The 15,049-nt window shown below is 39.6% G+C and overlaps 1 protein-coding gene across 2 annotated transcripts in view; it reads left to right on the forward strand.

Annotated features, from left to right (window-relative positions):
• The window catches only part of AATF (apoptosis antagonizing transcription factor), a 99,281-nt gene that overhangs the window by 33,367 nt on the left and 50,865 nt on the right, over positions 1-15,049 (forward strand). For both annotated transcript variants that reach the window (XM_028109160.2, XM_088028358.1), the window contains exons 5-8: positions 784-898; positions 2,921-3,122; positions 4,074-4,238; positions 5,545-5,628. In XM_028109160.2, coding sequence (XP_027964961.1) covers positions 784-898; positions 2,921-3,122; positions 4,074-4,238; positions 5,545-5,628 — 566 coding nt within the window. The remainder of the gene's footprint in view (positions 1-783; positions 899-2,920; positions 3,123-4,073; positions 4,239-5,544; positions 5,629-15,049) is intronic.

Below are 15,049 nucleotides of genomic sequence, written 5' to 3' on the forward strand. Positions count from 1 at the left end.
CCTTTAACAGGATTAGGCTGATAAAGAAGGTAAGAGTTCAGTTCTCAGAGGGCCAGTTTTTATCTGGAAAGTTCTTAGCGGTAGACTGTATACTTAATCCTGACCAGCTTTACTACAAATGCATCCTGTCGGCTATGTGGAGAACCAGGTAAGAACATGTTTTCGATGTGCAAAATTTTAATACACAATACAGTACTGCAAATAGTAAGTCATTAACTTGGGTTTTCATAAGTGAACAAGAACTTTTCATAGGAATATGTGCGGGGAGATTGTGTGTATGAGGTGGCAGCTCAAACCAGAGGCAAATGAGATCTCCCGAGGGAGGGCGGTGGCAGTGGTGGTGGTAGGGAGCCCAGGACAAAGTTGTGCTCTTGAGAAGAGGAGGAATTGCTTAAGGAGTTGATTGATAGAGGGATAATCCAGGAGGTCGGTGGGTTACCTTTAGAAACTAGCACCATAGGGACAAACGATTGGTTATGATGACAGGCAGGGAAGGAGTTTGTCAATCTTACTAAATTTGAGAACTCACAGTATATTGCAGACCCTTTCCTACACACCTTACATGTGTTACCTCACTTGTTCCCCACAACAAGCCTGTGAAGTAGGCACTGGCATTATCTCCTTTCAAGAATTTTGTGTTTCAGAGAGTTCTTAGTCCCCAGCTGCCCTTTGCCGGCCCCTTCACCCAGGCCAGAACTGCTCAGGAGTCATGAGTTACAGGCATTGCCTACTTTGGAGAATTGTAGATAATTGATTGTTCCTTCTCTGTGCTCTATTTCCCAGGTCACAAGGCCCTTAAAGCATTGTTGAGGTCATTGGCAGATCTTCAGGAAGAGTTACTTTTCCAGTACCCAGACACTAGATATTTAGTAGATGGGACAGAGCCCAAAGCAGAAAGGTAAGGAAGGAATTGAGCTGTGGGGTTGCTTATTTTACTCTGAGTAGTTTCCCATCATTTTTTGAAAAAGAAAGCCAAATGTTCTGCAGGCAGATATCAGACTTAGTAAACAGAAAGACCTTCTGACATTTAACTGGTGGCCAGGATGGCACATAAATTGGGAATTAGTTTTTCCATTTTTATATTTACTTGTGCCTGCTTTTCTTTGTGGACTTCCATAAAAGGCTTGCCTTTTCTTTAGACCTATTGAAATTAGGAGATGAGGGGTGCCTGGATGGCGCAGTCAGTTGAGTGTCCCGACTCCTGGCTTTGGCTCAGGTTGTGATCTCAGGGTGGTGAGATCGAACCCCGTGTCAGGCTTTGCACTCAGCATGGAGTTGGCTTGAAACCCTCCCCACCTCAAATAAATAAATAAATCTTTAAAAGAAATTAGGAGATGAAAGCATATTTTGTCATTTTAAATCTTTTTTTTTTTTTCTTAAAGATTTTGTTAGAGAGCGAGCACATGGGGGGGGTGGGCCCAGGGAGAGGGAGAAGCAAACTCCCCTCTGAGCAGGCAGCCAGATGTGGGACTTGATCCCAGGACCCTGAGATCATGACCTGAGCTGAAAGCAAATGCTTAACTGACTGAACCACCCAGGTGCCCCTTAATTTTAATTCTTTTGTTTTTTTTAAGATTTTATTTATTTGACAGAGAGCACAGCAGCACAAGCAGGCAGAGGGAGAGGGAGAAGCAGGCTTCCTGCAGAGCAGGGAGCCCGATGCAGGGCTCGATCCCAGGACTCTGGGATCATGACCTGAGCCAAAAGCAGATGCTTAACCAGCTGAGCCACCCAGGAGCCCCTTTATTTTTTTTTCTTTTTCTTTCTTTCTTTTTCTTCCTTCCTTCCTTCCTTCCCTTTTCTTTTTTTTTTAAGATTTTATTTATTTATTTGTCGGTGGGGGGAGGAGAGAGAGAGAGCACAAGCATTGGGGAGCGGCAGGCAGAGGGAGAAGTAGGCTCTCTGCTGAGCAAGGAGCCCGATATAGGGCTCGATCCCAGGACCTGGGTGTTATGACCTGAGCCGAAGGCAGCCGCTTAACTCACTGAGCCACCCGGCATCCCTTAATTTTAATTCTTAATTAATGTTTATGAAGCACTTTGTGCCAATACCATGGAATTGCTGGTCACAGCCATCTCCTTTTTAAGAGGAAAGGAGTTATTTTGAAGGGTGGAAATTTTTCAGAAAAGCATGGAATAAACCTGTTTACTTTTTCTGAAGTTGTCACATTTGATGAAGGATTTCCACAGCCCCCCCGGCCCCCACCCATTGTTTGAACCTGCTGTATATGGTACCTGCTTGCTTTTTTTCCTTTGGGCTTATCCTTTGCTCCATTCTTTTTTACTGAATTAGCTGGAGGGACAAGAAGTCAGCTCACATTTATTGAGCACCTACAATGTGTTGGGGTCGGTAGTCCAGGGAGTATATACGTGGCTTGAGAGAGGCTGTATTCCTTTCTCTGGGCAGTTGCCTTTACTGCAATTTAGTTCCCGTTCTGTTGCCCACGACTTTGAGTTTTCTTCACATTCAGCCCTCTTCTTTTGATTCAACTAATATTATTCGGCTTTCCTGAACAATTGGTTATAGGGAGACACATTTCCCTTATTGATTTGGGGATTAAGGTCATAAAAGTATGATTATGTGTTTAATTTTTAAAGACCATCTTGTAACAGTATAGACCTGGTTCATATGCATTTCTAATAATGTTTTTACAACCTCATTTATTTTTATGGTTTGCTTACCTTTTAAAAAAATATCTCTAAGCCAGTAGTTTTTATATTTATTTGAAAAGTTACAAGAGTTTTTGATTGACCTCCCTAACATTCTTTTCAAACAAAAAAAGCCACCCTCACATCTATGGTGTTTTTAAAATGTAGACAGAATAGGGAAGGCCTAAATACTCTCGACTTCATGTGAGCCTAGCTTTTTACTTGCGTAGTGTTTGTGCCCATTGAACTGAATGTTCTTACTGGCTTTTCAGTGAGGAGGAGATTTCCAGTGAAGATGAAGAGCTAGTAGAAGAGACGAAACAGCAGAGAAGGGCCCCAGCAAAGAGGAAGCTGGAAATGGAGGACTATCCCAGCTTCATGGCAAAGCGTTTTGCTGACTTTACAGTCTACAGGAACCGCACACTTCAGCAGTGGCATGATAAAACCAAGCTGGCTTCTGGAAAACTGGGGAAGGCAAGTGTGTGTGTGTGTGTGTGTGTGTGTGTGTGTGCGTGCGTGCGCGCATGTGTGTAACAGAGTTTGGGGCAACCTAAAAAGAAATTGGAACTACAGGGGCGTCTGGGCGGCTCACTCGGTTAAGCATCTACCTTCAGCTCAGGTCATGATCCCAGGGTTCTGGGATCGAGCCCCGCATCGGGCTCCCTGCTCAGTGGGGAGTCTGCTTCTCCCTCTCCCATTCCCCCTGCTTGTGTTCCCTCTCTCGCTGTGTCTCTCTCTGTCAAATAAATAAATAAAATCTTAAAAAAAGAAATTGGAACTACAACTCGTTGATATGGATAATGTCATGATGTAATAGTAATCAGTCATTTCCACAGAAAAATTTACTGAGCTCCTGCCATTCAGACCTGGGATTTTATTAGAAATAATATTTTGGGGACCCTGGGTAACTCAGTCGGTTAAGCCTCCGACTCTTGATTTCAGCTCAGGTCATGATCTCAGGGTCATGAGATTGAGCCCCATGTCAGGCTCCGTACTCAGCATGGAGTCTGCTTGGGATTCTCTCTTCCTCTGCCCCTCCCCTCGCTCGAGCGCTCTCTCACACGTGCCCCCTCTCTCTCAAATAAATAACATCTTAAAAAAAAGAGTATTTTGTTCTAGAAATTGTGGCCTTGTAAGTGTTCAAATGTTTGGGAATACAAAACACTGAAAGAAATGGATTTTTCAACAGTTATGGAAGGTGTGGAAGTTAATCTCTGGGTATGGGAAAGTAATAGACCTGCCTTAGACTAATTTTTTTTTCCCTGAGAACAATTACAGCCATTCACAAACTCAGTCTGTAGCACGAAGTCCCTCTATAAGGAGGATTGTCTGTTTCTCTGCTGACACAGAAAGATAGAGAAACCAATGTAGCTGCCTTCAGCACAGACTTTCTGTATTATCTGACACTGGTTAATGTTGTTGCAGGGTTTTGGTGCCTTTGAACGCTCAATCTTGACTCAGATCGATCATATTCTGATGGACAAAGAAAGATTACTTCGAAGGACACAGACCAAGCGCTCTGTCTACCGAGTTCTTGGCAAACCTGAACCGGCAACGCACCCTCTCCCAGAGAGTTTGCCAGGACAACTGGTAAGAGCTCTGGGATGCTGGGTGATGACAGGAGCAGTTTCTGTGAGGCTAATTAGCTGAAAAATCTGATCACCTGCTTGTAGGTATTACTCTTGGTATAAGAAGTTAGTGAAAGAAAGGGAAAAAAGCACTACTTTACTAGATTGTAAATGTACTGGAAACAGAGTTTATGGGAGGAGAAAGTTCTGTTAAAATGGAGCGATTATTAACTTGTGTGTAGTCTTCTTTTATTTTTGAGTTTGACATGAGTCTGGTAATGGAAGCATTCGTAATACATAATGGAAGCATTCGTAATCCAGTTTTTAAAAATTCAATTTTAAAGCTGCTTCTCTAGAAATGTCAGTACTGAAAGAAGTGTGTCCTTTGGCTTTATGTCCGACATTTAGATACTATAGAAAAGGATCCATAATTGGAACACATTCTTTTGTTTAAAGGAAACTTTTACTTATAGAAATATATACTTAATTTTTTTCAAAGTTCAGAAGAATTTAAAATGAAAAGTGAAATTCTGCTTCTCCGATTGAACCAGTGTTCATAATTATAACAAGGCATTTTCTATTCATATAACGATATATATGTATATAAAAACATGGTTCTATTTTTTTTAACTAAATGGGATGGATATATGTGTTTATATATACATGAAATGTTACACACTCTATATAAAATCTTATAATTTTTTAAATTTAATTTTCCGGCACTCTTCCAAATCATTACATAGAGATTTATCTCATTTTTCCTATTAGGCTATGGGGTATTCCATTGTGTGCGTGTGTACTATAATTTATTCAAACAGTGGATATTTATGTTGTCTCCAGCTTTAGAAACAATGCTATAGGAAACATTCATGAGCATTTATAATACGTGTATTTGTGTGAAAATATTTCTCAAAGTGGAAATGTCACATCAAAGAGAATACACATTTTAAATCCTGATAGATGTTACTGATTGCCTCCCAAAAGGTTGCATTAATTTCCATTTCCACCAGCTCTGTTTTCTGGCACTGAATGTTGCCAGTTTTAGAGCTGAAAGATAACACTGTGTCTTCTCATTTAATTTTCATGTGTTTAATTAGAATGAGGTTAAACATATTTTTATATGATTGACGATTTGTTCTTTTCATGTCAGCGTGCCTAATTAATGTCTTTGTCCACTTTTTTTATTGGAATGTTTTTGTTGTTTAATTTTAAGAGCTCTTTATATCTTAAGGAAAACTTCTTTGACTGTTACACACATTATTTGTAGTAGCTACATTACTTCGATAACCCTTTTGGATTCACTGCTTCTTTTTTTCTCCTTGATATAGGAGATCCTTCCTCAAGCCCCTGCCAATGCCCACCTGAAGGACTTGGATAGTGAAATCTTTGATGACGATGACTTTTACCACCAGGTGTGATTTTTACACTCTTTTCTTTTGTTACAGATCAGGTTTTAGCATTTTAAAACAACTCATAGAATTCTCTGACCAAAAGGTAGCTTACTTTGCAAGGAAGATAGAGTCAGGGAGTTAGAACTGCTATCTATAGAATTGACTTAGTGTGTAGTTCTGAGTCTGTGTTTTTGTTGTTTTTAAGAGTTAATTTTTTTTAAGTAATCTCTACACCCTGTGTGGGACTCGAATTCACAACCTGGAGGTCGAGAGTCTCATGTTCTACCAACTGAGCCAGCCAGGTGCCCCTGTTGTTCTGCTTCTATGTTGTATTTTTCCTTTTGAAATGAAAATGACTACAACTACTTTGTTAGTTGCTGCAGAGTATAAAGCATCTGTAAAACAGCTGCAACTTCTTTGAGTCAGGTGGTTTATTCTTTCTCAGCCATTTTTGCTAATGTTAATAGATTTGACATTTGTTAGTTATTTGGTTTCTTGTCTTACTGCTATTACATTGGGACATGGAGCTAAAGGGCCGGGATACCAGAGTCCTTGAATTGCACTTCTGGTTCTATTGCCTATTAAGTGTCTCGTCTTTGGGGGGGGGGGGGTGCGTGCGCGTGCACATGCGTGCACACACGCGTGTCTCTCCAAATCAGTTAAGTATGTATCGAGATTGTCTGCTACTATTGATTATAATAATAATGTAGTGTTTTGAAGACAGACAGAATTGGTGGAAGTTGAAATATGGCCCAGTTCTTGAAATCTCTTCCCAGATGTCCCCCAGTTCTTTCGTAGACATTATTATTGCTGGCATGCTGCTCTTTTTAATGATGCTAGTGACTGTAAAGGTAGACTAAACATTTGGGCTGTTCTAAAGAACTAAAATAATTTCTGTAATCCCGGGTCTCCTGATAAGTCATACTTAATGAAATGTGCTTTAGGATGTACCCTTTCTAGCTCTGGAGAATCAGGGATGCTGTCCAGCAGTGATACACCAGCTTTTGTTGAGCCATTATTTATCGAGATATTCTTTTTTTTCTCTGCTGAATTTTTAGCGTGTTAACTTTTGCCAAGGAATTTGCAACTGCTTCTTGAAGGTTTAGCCATGACAACTATATTATGTATTTGGAATATGAAGGAAGGAACATGGGACAATTACACTACGAGGCCGGTAGAACAGGTGATTGTGTAAAGGGGATAGCTCTGAGTCTTTGCCCTAAGAAGAGAAATAATAATCTCTCTCTCCACTCTGGAATGTTCAATGAAATTATTGCCATGAGTGAGCCTTAAAAGTAATGATGAGAGGGTATAGGAAAGAGGATTGGTGTGTCCTCAGGTGTTCCTAGTCAGAGTTCCTGATTCTTTTTTCCTTTTCTTCTCTTACTATATCCATTTGTCAGAAGAGTAGGGAACTCTATTTTGTTCTAGGGTGTCTAAGGAAGTACCTGACATGGGATATTAATGCGGTATAATTGTGTGAGATCATGGGAGACAATCAGAAATGCTCCAGTCTTCATTAATTGAAGTGTACATTGTTTGATGGAAAGTGCATCATCAATTAAATAGGCTTAATAAAATAAACTGAAATTACTGAGAAGTTGCTTCCACTGGCAATCTTAGTCTGAAAGATTTTTTTTTATTTTTTTATCTTTTTTTTTTTTGCCTGGAGGCCTGTTTAAAAAGAAATAGCATTACTTGATTGGCCCTTCATCCCAATTAATAATTTTACCTTGGATAAATTCTGATTTCAGAGTTATGACTAGTCACATCTTAGCTTTTCCCCTTGCTGGTTAATTGGGGTGCTGGGGTTAATCTAAATTAAAACTTAAACTAATAGAGGTCAGCAAGGCAGCTGAAACACCTGAGTGAAACAAATGGGGCTGCCAGGCGCAACTTTATCTTGGCTGTATCCCAAGAGGGAAGTGGCAGCAAATTGGAGTTGTTTCAGCCTTCTGTAAAGGTGAATGATGGGTGACACTTGTTAATGTACGGCATCTCCGGAAGCATTCCAGATTGCCTTGCTGCTGTACCAACTGCTGCCATCCATGCACAGTCAGTAGGAACTGGACCAGTTGCCAACATCTGGAAGCACAGCAAGGAATGGGTGCAAGTCTTAAAACCCCGCAGATTCTAAATATGGTGCTTAGAACTGTGCAGGCTTTAATCACTTACCGCTCTTTGGCAGCAGGCTACGACAGCTTATCCGAGCCTCGTACATCACATCCCGACATCTGCTGAGCCGCGAGGCAGCTGCACATTCATTTTCTTTTCTTGCCTTTTCTCTTTGCCTCCTATTCCTCTTCTTCTTCCCACTTTCCCCCTGCCTCCCTTCAGTTTTCCTCTCCCTCTCCAGTATACTTCTTGGGAGAGATGATCTGTAAAGATTACTGCTTCATTGTGTGCAAGTAATTGTAGTGATGCCAGGCCCTTGACAGACAGAGCGCAGCACCTGTTCTGCTGACCTGGTTAATTTCTTCTGTTGAGTGGGATTTGCCCGAGATTGGAGCTGAAGCCAATTCAATGATAAGGCTAAAGAAAATGGCTGTATGTTTTCTGTCACCTCCCAATTAAATTGGCTTCATAAAGTGCTTTCCTTTATTTGTCAGGGTAGTAAGCCTGAGCTAAGTGTTGCATTCAGAAGTGGTACAATGTATTACAATGGGACTGTGAGTTTTCATTTGTGTTTTTTTAATGTGGTCATATGGAAGAGCTGGGTGGTGAATATAATACACTTTGCCGTTTTTTTTTTTTTTAAACCATACTTGAAGCCAGACTCTTTAGGTCCATGTTTTGTAAGGAAGAGATTATAGCCACATTGAATTTTAATGTTTCATTGTAAGGGTTTAAAGGCTTACTTGGTTAATTCAGGCTGTGTAAATGCTCTAACTACTGAGAATGATGTTCAGGGTCAGAATACCCAACATACACACACATTCTCCTTCTCTCTCTCTCCCTTTGTTTCATAATGGCCCTTAAATTACTACAACTTTGGGAAAATATATCTGTATTATTTAATAAAGGTACATATGTATAGGTATGTACATATGTGTACATATACATAGACAGGGAGGGGGCACTGAGGAGTATCAGATATCATAAGTAATCATATCATTTTTGGGCTGAAAAGAATCTTACAAGAAACTGCATCCCTGAGAAGTTAAGTAACTTCCTGGAAGCCATATAGTAAATGGCAACACAAGTACTTGATCTCAAGACTTTTTAGACCAAGTCCTGTTCTTTCCGCACCTTTATTTCTTAAATATTTCATTCTTGACCCATAAAAAGACTTCACTATGGTATTACACACCTTTCAGTTTGTAAATAAGCTTTATTTTCTTAGAACCGGAAGAAATATTATTTGTTAGAAAGTCATTTTTTTCTTAGAAGGCAAATGATTTATTGAACTCCTGTTACTTAACAATTCTAATGTAAAAATTAGCTTTTTAGTTGTGCTACCGGTTTGTTTGGAAACTGGAATTGCTGAAAGCTTGAAGTATACCCAGTAGGAAGATTTTATGAGAGAAACTGTTCACCTGCTGTAGGCATTTCTGAATTTCCCTCTCAAGTGGAATTAGTTTGCGTTTGGCCTTTTTCTCGTCAAAGCTCATCCCTAAAGACAATTTCACAAAACAGGAAGGTTGTAAATGACCACAAAGGATGAGCCATTGAGAAATGTTTTCAGTATCTGTTTTTCCTTTTCATTATCCTATTTGCTGAGTTCTATGAGATGTGTTATCTGTATCACCATGTAAGGTTTTTCTTTTGTTTTGACTTGCTTTTTTAAACCATCAGTTGATGTTTGACTTGATAAGCCTGTATTGTTAAAGATTTGAGGAAGGACTAACATTTACTGAACACTAGTTATGTTCCAGCTCCTTGGCTTAGTAGATCGGTACTTGACAGACATCTTTATTTAATCCCCACAAGATCTCCAGGTTGAGATATGACTGCACTTAGCAATGAGCAATATAAAGTGACTGCTTTTATTCTTTTCATATCCCAGACCTCAAACTAGTTTCTTGTCACTTCATGAGGTACTTTGTTCTGAAAGGACTAATTGAGCTTAGCTATTGACAAATCGATACCTGGGTTCTAAGGGTTCATTAGGATTTTGTATGTTGCTTCTAGCTCTGTTTAGTTTTGATCTGGTTTGTCCTGTCACTTTGAATTTAACCAGGAGTGTCTAGAGAAAGGGATAATAGGTTTTGCTCTTTCGATGACCACTTTGATGGGTTAAATTTCTCCTTTCACATGCCATCAGGGCATGTCTATAACTGACCTTGCCACATGCTGGACTTAGATATTTGATAATGCCATAAGCAAGTAATTACTAATTTGGTGAACTATTAAAAGTCGATAATGTTAAGAAATAGGGAAGAGGCAAGCTTTCTGACAAGATGGTTTACCTTAATTAAATTGGTGAGTGATTAATATGGACAGTTGATGTGATGGCTTTAATTGCATACATTTAGATCTTAGTGTGAATAAGATGTTTCAAGCCATTCCTGTGGTTAATGGCGATACAGTACTCTTACTGTTGGCGTATGTCTCTCCAGTGGTTCAGTTGATGGTTAATAATATATTTTAAAGTTTGATTTGAGCCTGTTCCTTTTAATTCGTTGTCAAAAAACAGGTACCTTCTGGTTCAGAGCAGTATTTCATTTGTAGTTTTACTTTTGAACGTTACTGTTATTTGAGATGTGGGTTGTGTTTCTTAAAAATTTGATGAAACTTATTACACATAGACCTATATGATGATGTGAGAGAGGATATATATATATGAAGTACATAAACTTGAAAATTGAAATTATGGCAAAAATACAGCAGAGAATTTATCGGTTAGGTTTCTTGAGGCGTAGTATAGGTTTTAAAAAAAACCGACAAAACAACCTGGGGCACCTGGGTGTCTTAGTTGGTTGAGTGTCCGACCCTTGATTTTGGCTCAAGTCATGATCTCAGGGTCGTGAGATCAAGCATCAGGTTTTGCGCTCAGGAAGGAGTCTGCTTGGGATTCTCCCTCTCCCTCTGCCGCTCCCCCTCCCCCCCACGCATTCTCTCTCTCTCTCTCTCTCTCTCTCCCTCTTTCAAATAAATAAATAAATAAATTCCAAATAAATACCAAACAACAACAACCCACACCAAATACCAATGTCCAATTAAACTCGTTTTAATAATTACAAGATTATTTTGTGTACCATGTGTAAGAAGTTTATTTGAGGTACATTCTAGCTTCTGTGCCGCCATTGTTGATCTGTCAGTGTTTAGACCCAAATTCAGCATCAGTATTGGCATTTGATTGCTAGCATGGGCTTGCTATTGTGGAGGCTGCATAGGACAGGAGGCCCAAAGCCACATTTTAAATGCAAGGTCCAGAAATTTCATCCAACAGTAGTGTCCGAGGGAAAGTACATGCAGCTGGCCCTCATTTCTTTCCATTTCCTTGCTTTAAAAAACATCAGAGCATGACTTTAGTACTACTACCTCGTTTAATAAAGGTAAAACCTCAGAACAAAGCCTGAAACAGTACATTTTATGGAGCCAGCTAGGAAAGAGATAAGAATTGGCTTAGAACTGTTGAAGAAACTTTTTCAAACACAGGTGGTACTTTAGGAATTTACTAGGCAAATATGTGGCCAAAATGGCCTTTTCTATACTAATAAGCACAATGTCAGCCATGAGTATAAATCAAACATAGGACTCCAGCAGTATTTTAGTGGCCCCAAGTGAAGAATTTGGTACTTCTCAGGAAATGGGGAACACTACCTGTTCCCTAAAGTAAATATGATCTCTTCATATTAAATCATACTCAATGTATAGCTCCTTTAAAGTAAATTATAGGGAAAATGATTTGGCACAGAAAGGGGAAGTTAATAAGCATCTTTAAAAATTTTTGTGTATTGTGGATCTAGAATAGAACATAATTGCTTTAAAGTTAGATAGCATCTTTGAAGAACATCAAGGCCAAACTGTCTTTTTACAAACTGGAGCCTAAAGCAAGTACATGACTAGTATAGGATCACCCCACTTAGTCAGGACATTGAAATCCAAGAATTCTTGCTCCCGGTTTGATTTTCTTTCCAGCATATTAAGCTGCCCTTTGATCTGACATGTTTGAAAATCCATTTGAAAATTTCCTTTTCAGAATATATCTGTTTAGGAAATTGGAGGTCCAGTGAGTATGTCTGTTTGCACTCTGACAATTCATATGTATCGCTTTTATGCAATTATGAACTTCATTCAATTAACATTTATTATACCAGATGCTAGGTCCAGGGAGTCTGCTTCTCCCTCTGACCCTCCCCCCTCTCATGTGCTGTCTCTCTCTCTTACTCTCTCAAATAAATAAATAAAATCTTTAAAAAAAAAAAGACCCTAAGAGATGCTGTTTGATATAAACTCTGGATAATATAAAATCCCTATTTTCCAAGAATGTAGTAATTGTTACAAGCTGGATTGAGATGCCGGTATCTACTGAAACTTATTTCAGGTTAGAAGAGCCTTCATGTTGGTGATAGGTATTGGAGGGTTCATTTAGCTATGTCCTACTTTTGTGTATTTCTGAAATTTTCTATAGTAGAAACTTAAGGAGAAAAGAAGCCTTCAGATTTCTTTCTTCCTTGCATCATTCATTCAATAAATATTTGCATACCTGCTATGTCTTTTTGAGTAACTGCTGTTTTAGGCTGTGCTGTGCTGTCTAATGCAGTAGCTGCTAGCCACATGTAGCTATTTAAATTTAAATTAATTAAAATAGATTAAAGTTACAAATTGAGTTCCTCGGTCATTCTGGCCACATCTCAAGTGCTACGTGGCCACATGTACTAGTGGCTACGCCCCTGGACAGCGCAAATATAGGACTTCTCATCATAGAAAGTTCTCTTGGAGCTCTGTTAGGGGCTGCAACAAAGCAAAGTTCTGTCGTTGTGAGCATCCATTCTAGCTTAGAGCTAGGGGAAGTGTATTGTGACTGTACAATAGGAAATTCTAAAACCGGGTATGGGTGAAGGGAATACTAGGGTAGGGAGCGGATGGTTACTGTTTTTATGTAGGGGGTTCAGGGAGTAAGGCTGTATTTGAGCAGAGACCTGAAGGCAATAAATACCAGCCACGCAGGTATCTGAAGGATACCTGCAGGGATCCTTCTTGCAGGGAAGGATCCAGGGAATGGCAAGTGCAGAGGCTCTGAGGCACAGTGGAGGCTAGCATGTTCTAGGAAATTGAAGGAGGCCAGTGTCATTGGGGTGGCTTAGGCAAGAAAGAGTGATAGGAGAAGAGGAAAGAGAGGTAATGGAGGGCCAGGTGCTGTAGGACTTTGTAAGCTACTATAACACTTTGGCTTTGATTGTGACTGAGATGGGAAACCACCAAAGGGTTTTGAACAGAGGAGTTCCATGATTGGTCTAATATTTCAAAAGAATCTCTCTGCTGGTTCATGTTGAGAATAAACTGTAGGAGGTAGGTGGCAAACAGGATACTAGCTAAGAGAGTCTAGTGATAATCAGGTAAGAGATGGTGGTAGCTGGGACTAGGGTGGTTTTGTAGAGTGCTAAGTGGTTGGATTCTGAGTTTATGTTCAAGGTGAACTGACAGGATTTGCTGTTGGATTTCATGTGGGGCGTGGAAAGAGAGGAGTCCAGGATGACTTTAAGGTTTTTGGCCTGAGCAATTGGAAGGACAAAATTGCCATTTACTGAGATGGGGAAAAACAATGAGAGAAGCTAATTTGGAGGAGAAATCTGGAACTTAGTTTTGATTTTATTAAGCTTTTTTTCCCCCTCCATGGACCTGTTTTAGCTTTAATGATTTTGATCAATTATATTAAGTTTAGGTTACCTCCAAAACATTCATATGGAGTTGTTGAAGAGGTAGTTATAGCTATAATTCTGGAGTTCATGGAAAAGTCTGGGCTTGACTACATTTGAGAGCCATCAGCATATGGATTGTATTTAATACCATGAGACTGAGCAAGATTACCTAGAGAATGAAGCAAGAGAAAAAAAGAATTGATTCAAACCCCGAGTCCTGGGACATTCAGACATTTAGAAGTTGGGCAGATGAAGGGCAACCAGCAAAGGTGATTGAGAAAGAGCAACTGGTAAGTTAAGAGAGTGAGGGAAGAGTGATTTCCCAGGTTCCATATAAAAGTGTTTCAAGAAGGAGGAAATATAGTATCATCCTGATACCAAAACCAGACAAAAGCAACACAGGAAAGAAAATTACAGACCAATATCTCTTATGAATATAGATGCAAGAGTCCACAGAGTCCTAGCGGACTTAATCTAACAACACATAAAAAAAGATTATGTACCATAACCAAGTGGGATTTAGCCCAGGAACACAAGGTTGATTTAACATCAAAAATCAATTAATATAATACACCATATCAACAGAATAAGGACAAAAACCACATGATCACTTCAACAGATGCAGAAAAAAACATTTAGCCCTTTCATGATAAAAACACAGCTAACAAAAACAAAAATAAAAAACACCACCACCACACATAGCAAACTGGGGATAGAAGGGAACTTTTTTACTTGATAAAGAACATTTGTGAAAACCCACTTTTACCTACTCAATGCTGAAAGACTGAATGCTTTCCTCTAAGATTAGGAATGCGACAAGTATGTCTGCTCCTGCCACTAACACTCAACATTGTACTGGAGGTCCTAGACAGAACAGCTAGGCAAGAAAAAGAAATAAAGGCATCAAATTGGAGCGGAAGAAGTAAAACTATCTCTTATGTGCAGATGGCATGATCCTATATATATATCATATATATAGAAAATCCCAAAGAGGGCGCCTGGGTGGCTCATATGATTAAGCATCTGCCTTTGGCTCAGGTCATGATCCCAGGGTCCTGGGATCAAGTCCCACATCGGGCTTCCTGCTCAGCGGGGAGCCTGCTTCTCCCTCTGCCTCTGATTCTCTCTCTCTCATGAATAAATAAATAAAATCTTTTTTTTAAGATTTTATTTATTTATTTGACAGAGACACAGCGAGAGAGGGAACACAAGCAGGGGAAGTGGGAGAGGGAGAAGCAGGCTTCCCGCGGAGCAGGGAGCCCGACTCGGGGCTTGATCCCAGGACCCTGAGATCACGACCTGAGCGGAAGGCAGACACTTAACCAATTGAGCCACCCAGGCACCCTTAAATAAATAAAATCTTAAAAAAAAAAAAAGAAAATCTCAAAGAAGCCACCAAAGAACTATCAGCTAATAAACAAATTCAGCAAAATGTTAGGATACAAGACGTACACAAAAAAAATCAGTTGTGTTTCTATACACCAGCTGTGAACAGACTATTCCATTTATAATAGTATCCAAAAGAATAAAATACCTGGTAATAAATTTAACCAGGGAGGTGAAAGATTTGTACACTGAAAACGGTAAAGGCTGTTGAAAGAAATTTTAAAAGACCTGAATAAATGGAAAGTCAT

This window comes from Eumetopias jubatus, unplaced genomic scaffold (assembly GCF_037043125.1).
Source record: "Eumetopias jubatus isolate StellerSeaLion01/CBP00866 unplaced genomic scaffold, mEumJub1_p1.0 scaffold_10, whole genome shotgun sequence".
NCBI lineage: Eukaryota > Metazoa > Chordata > Mammalia > Carnivora > Otariidae > Eumetopias > Eumetopias jubatus.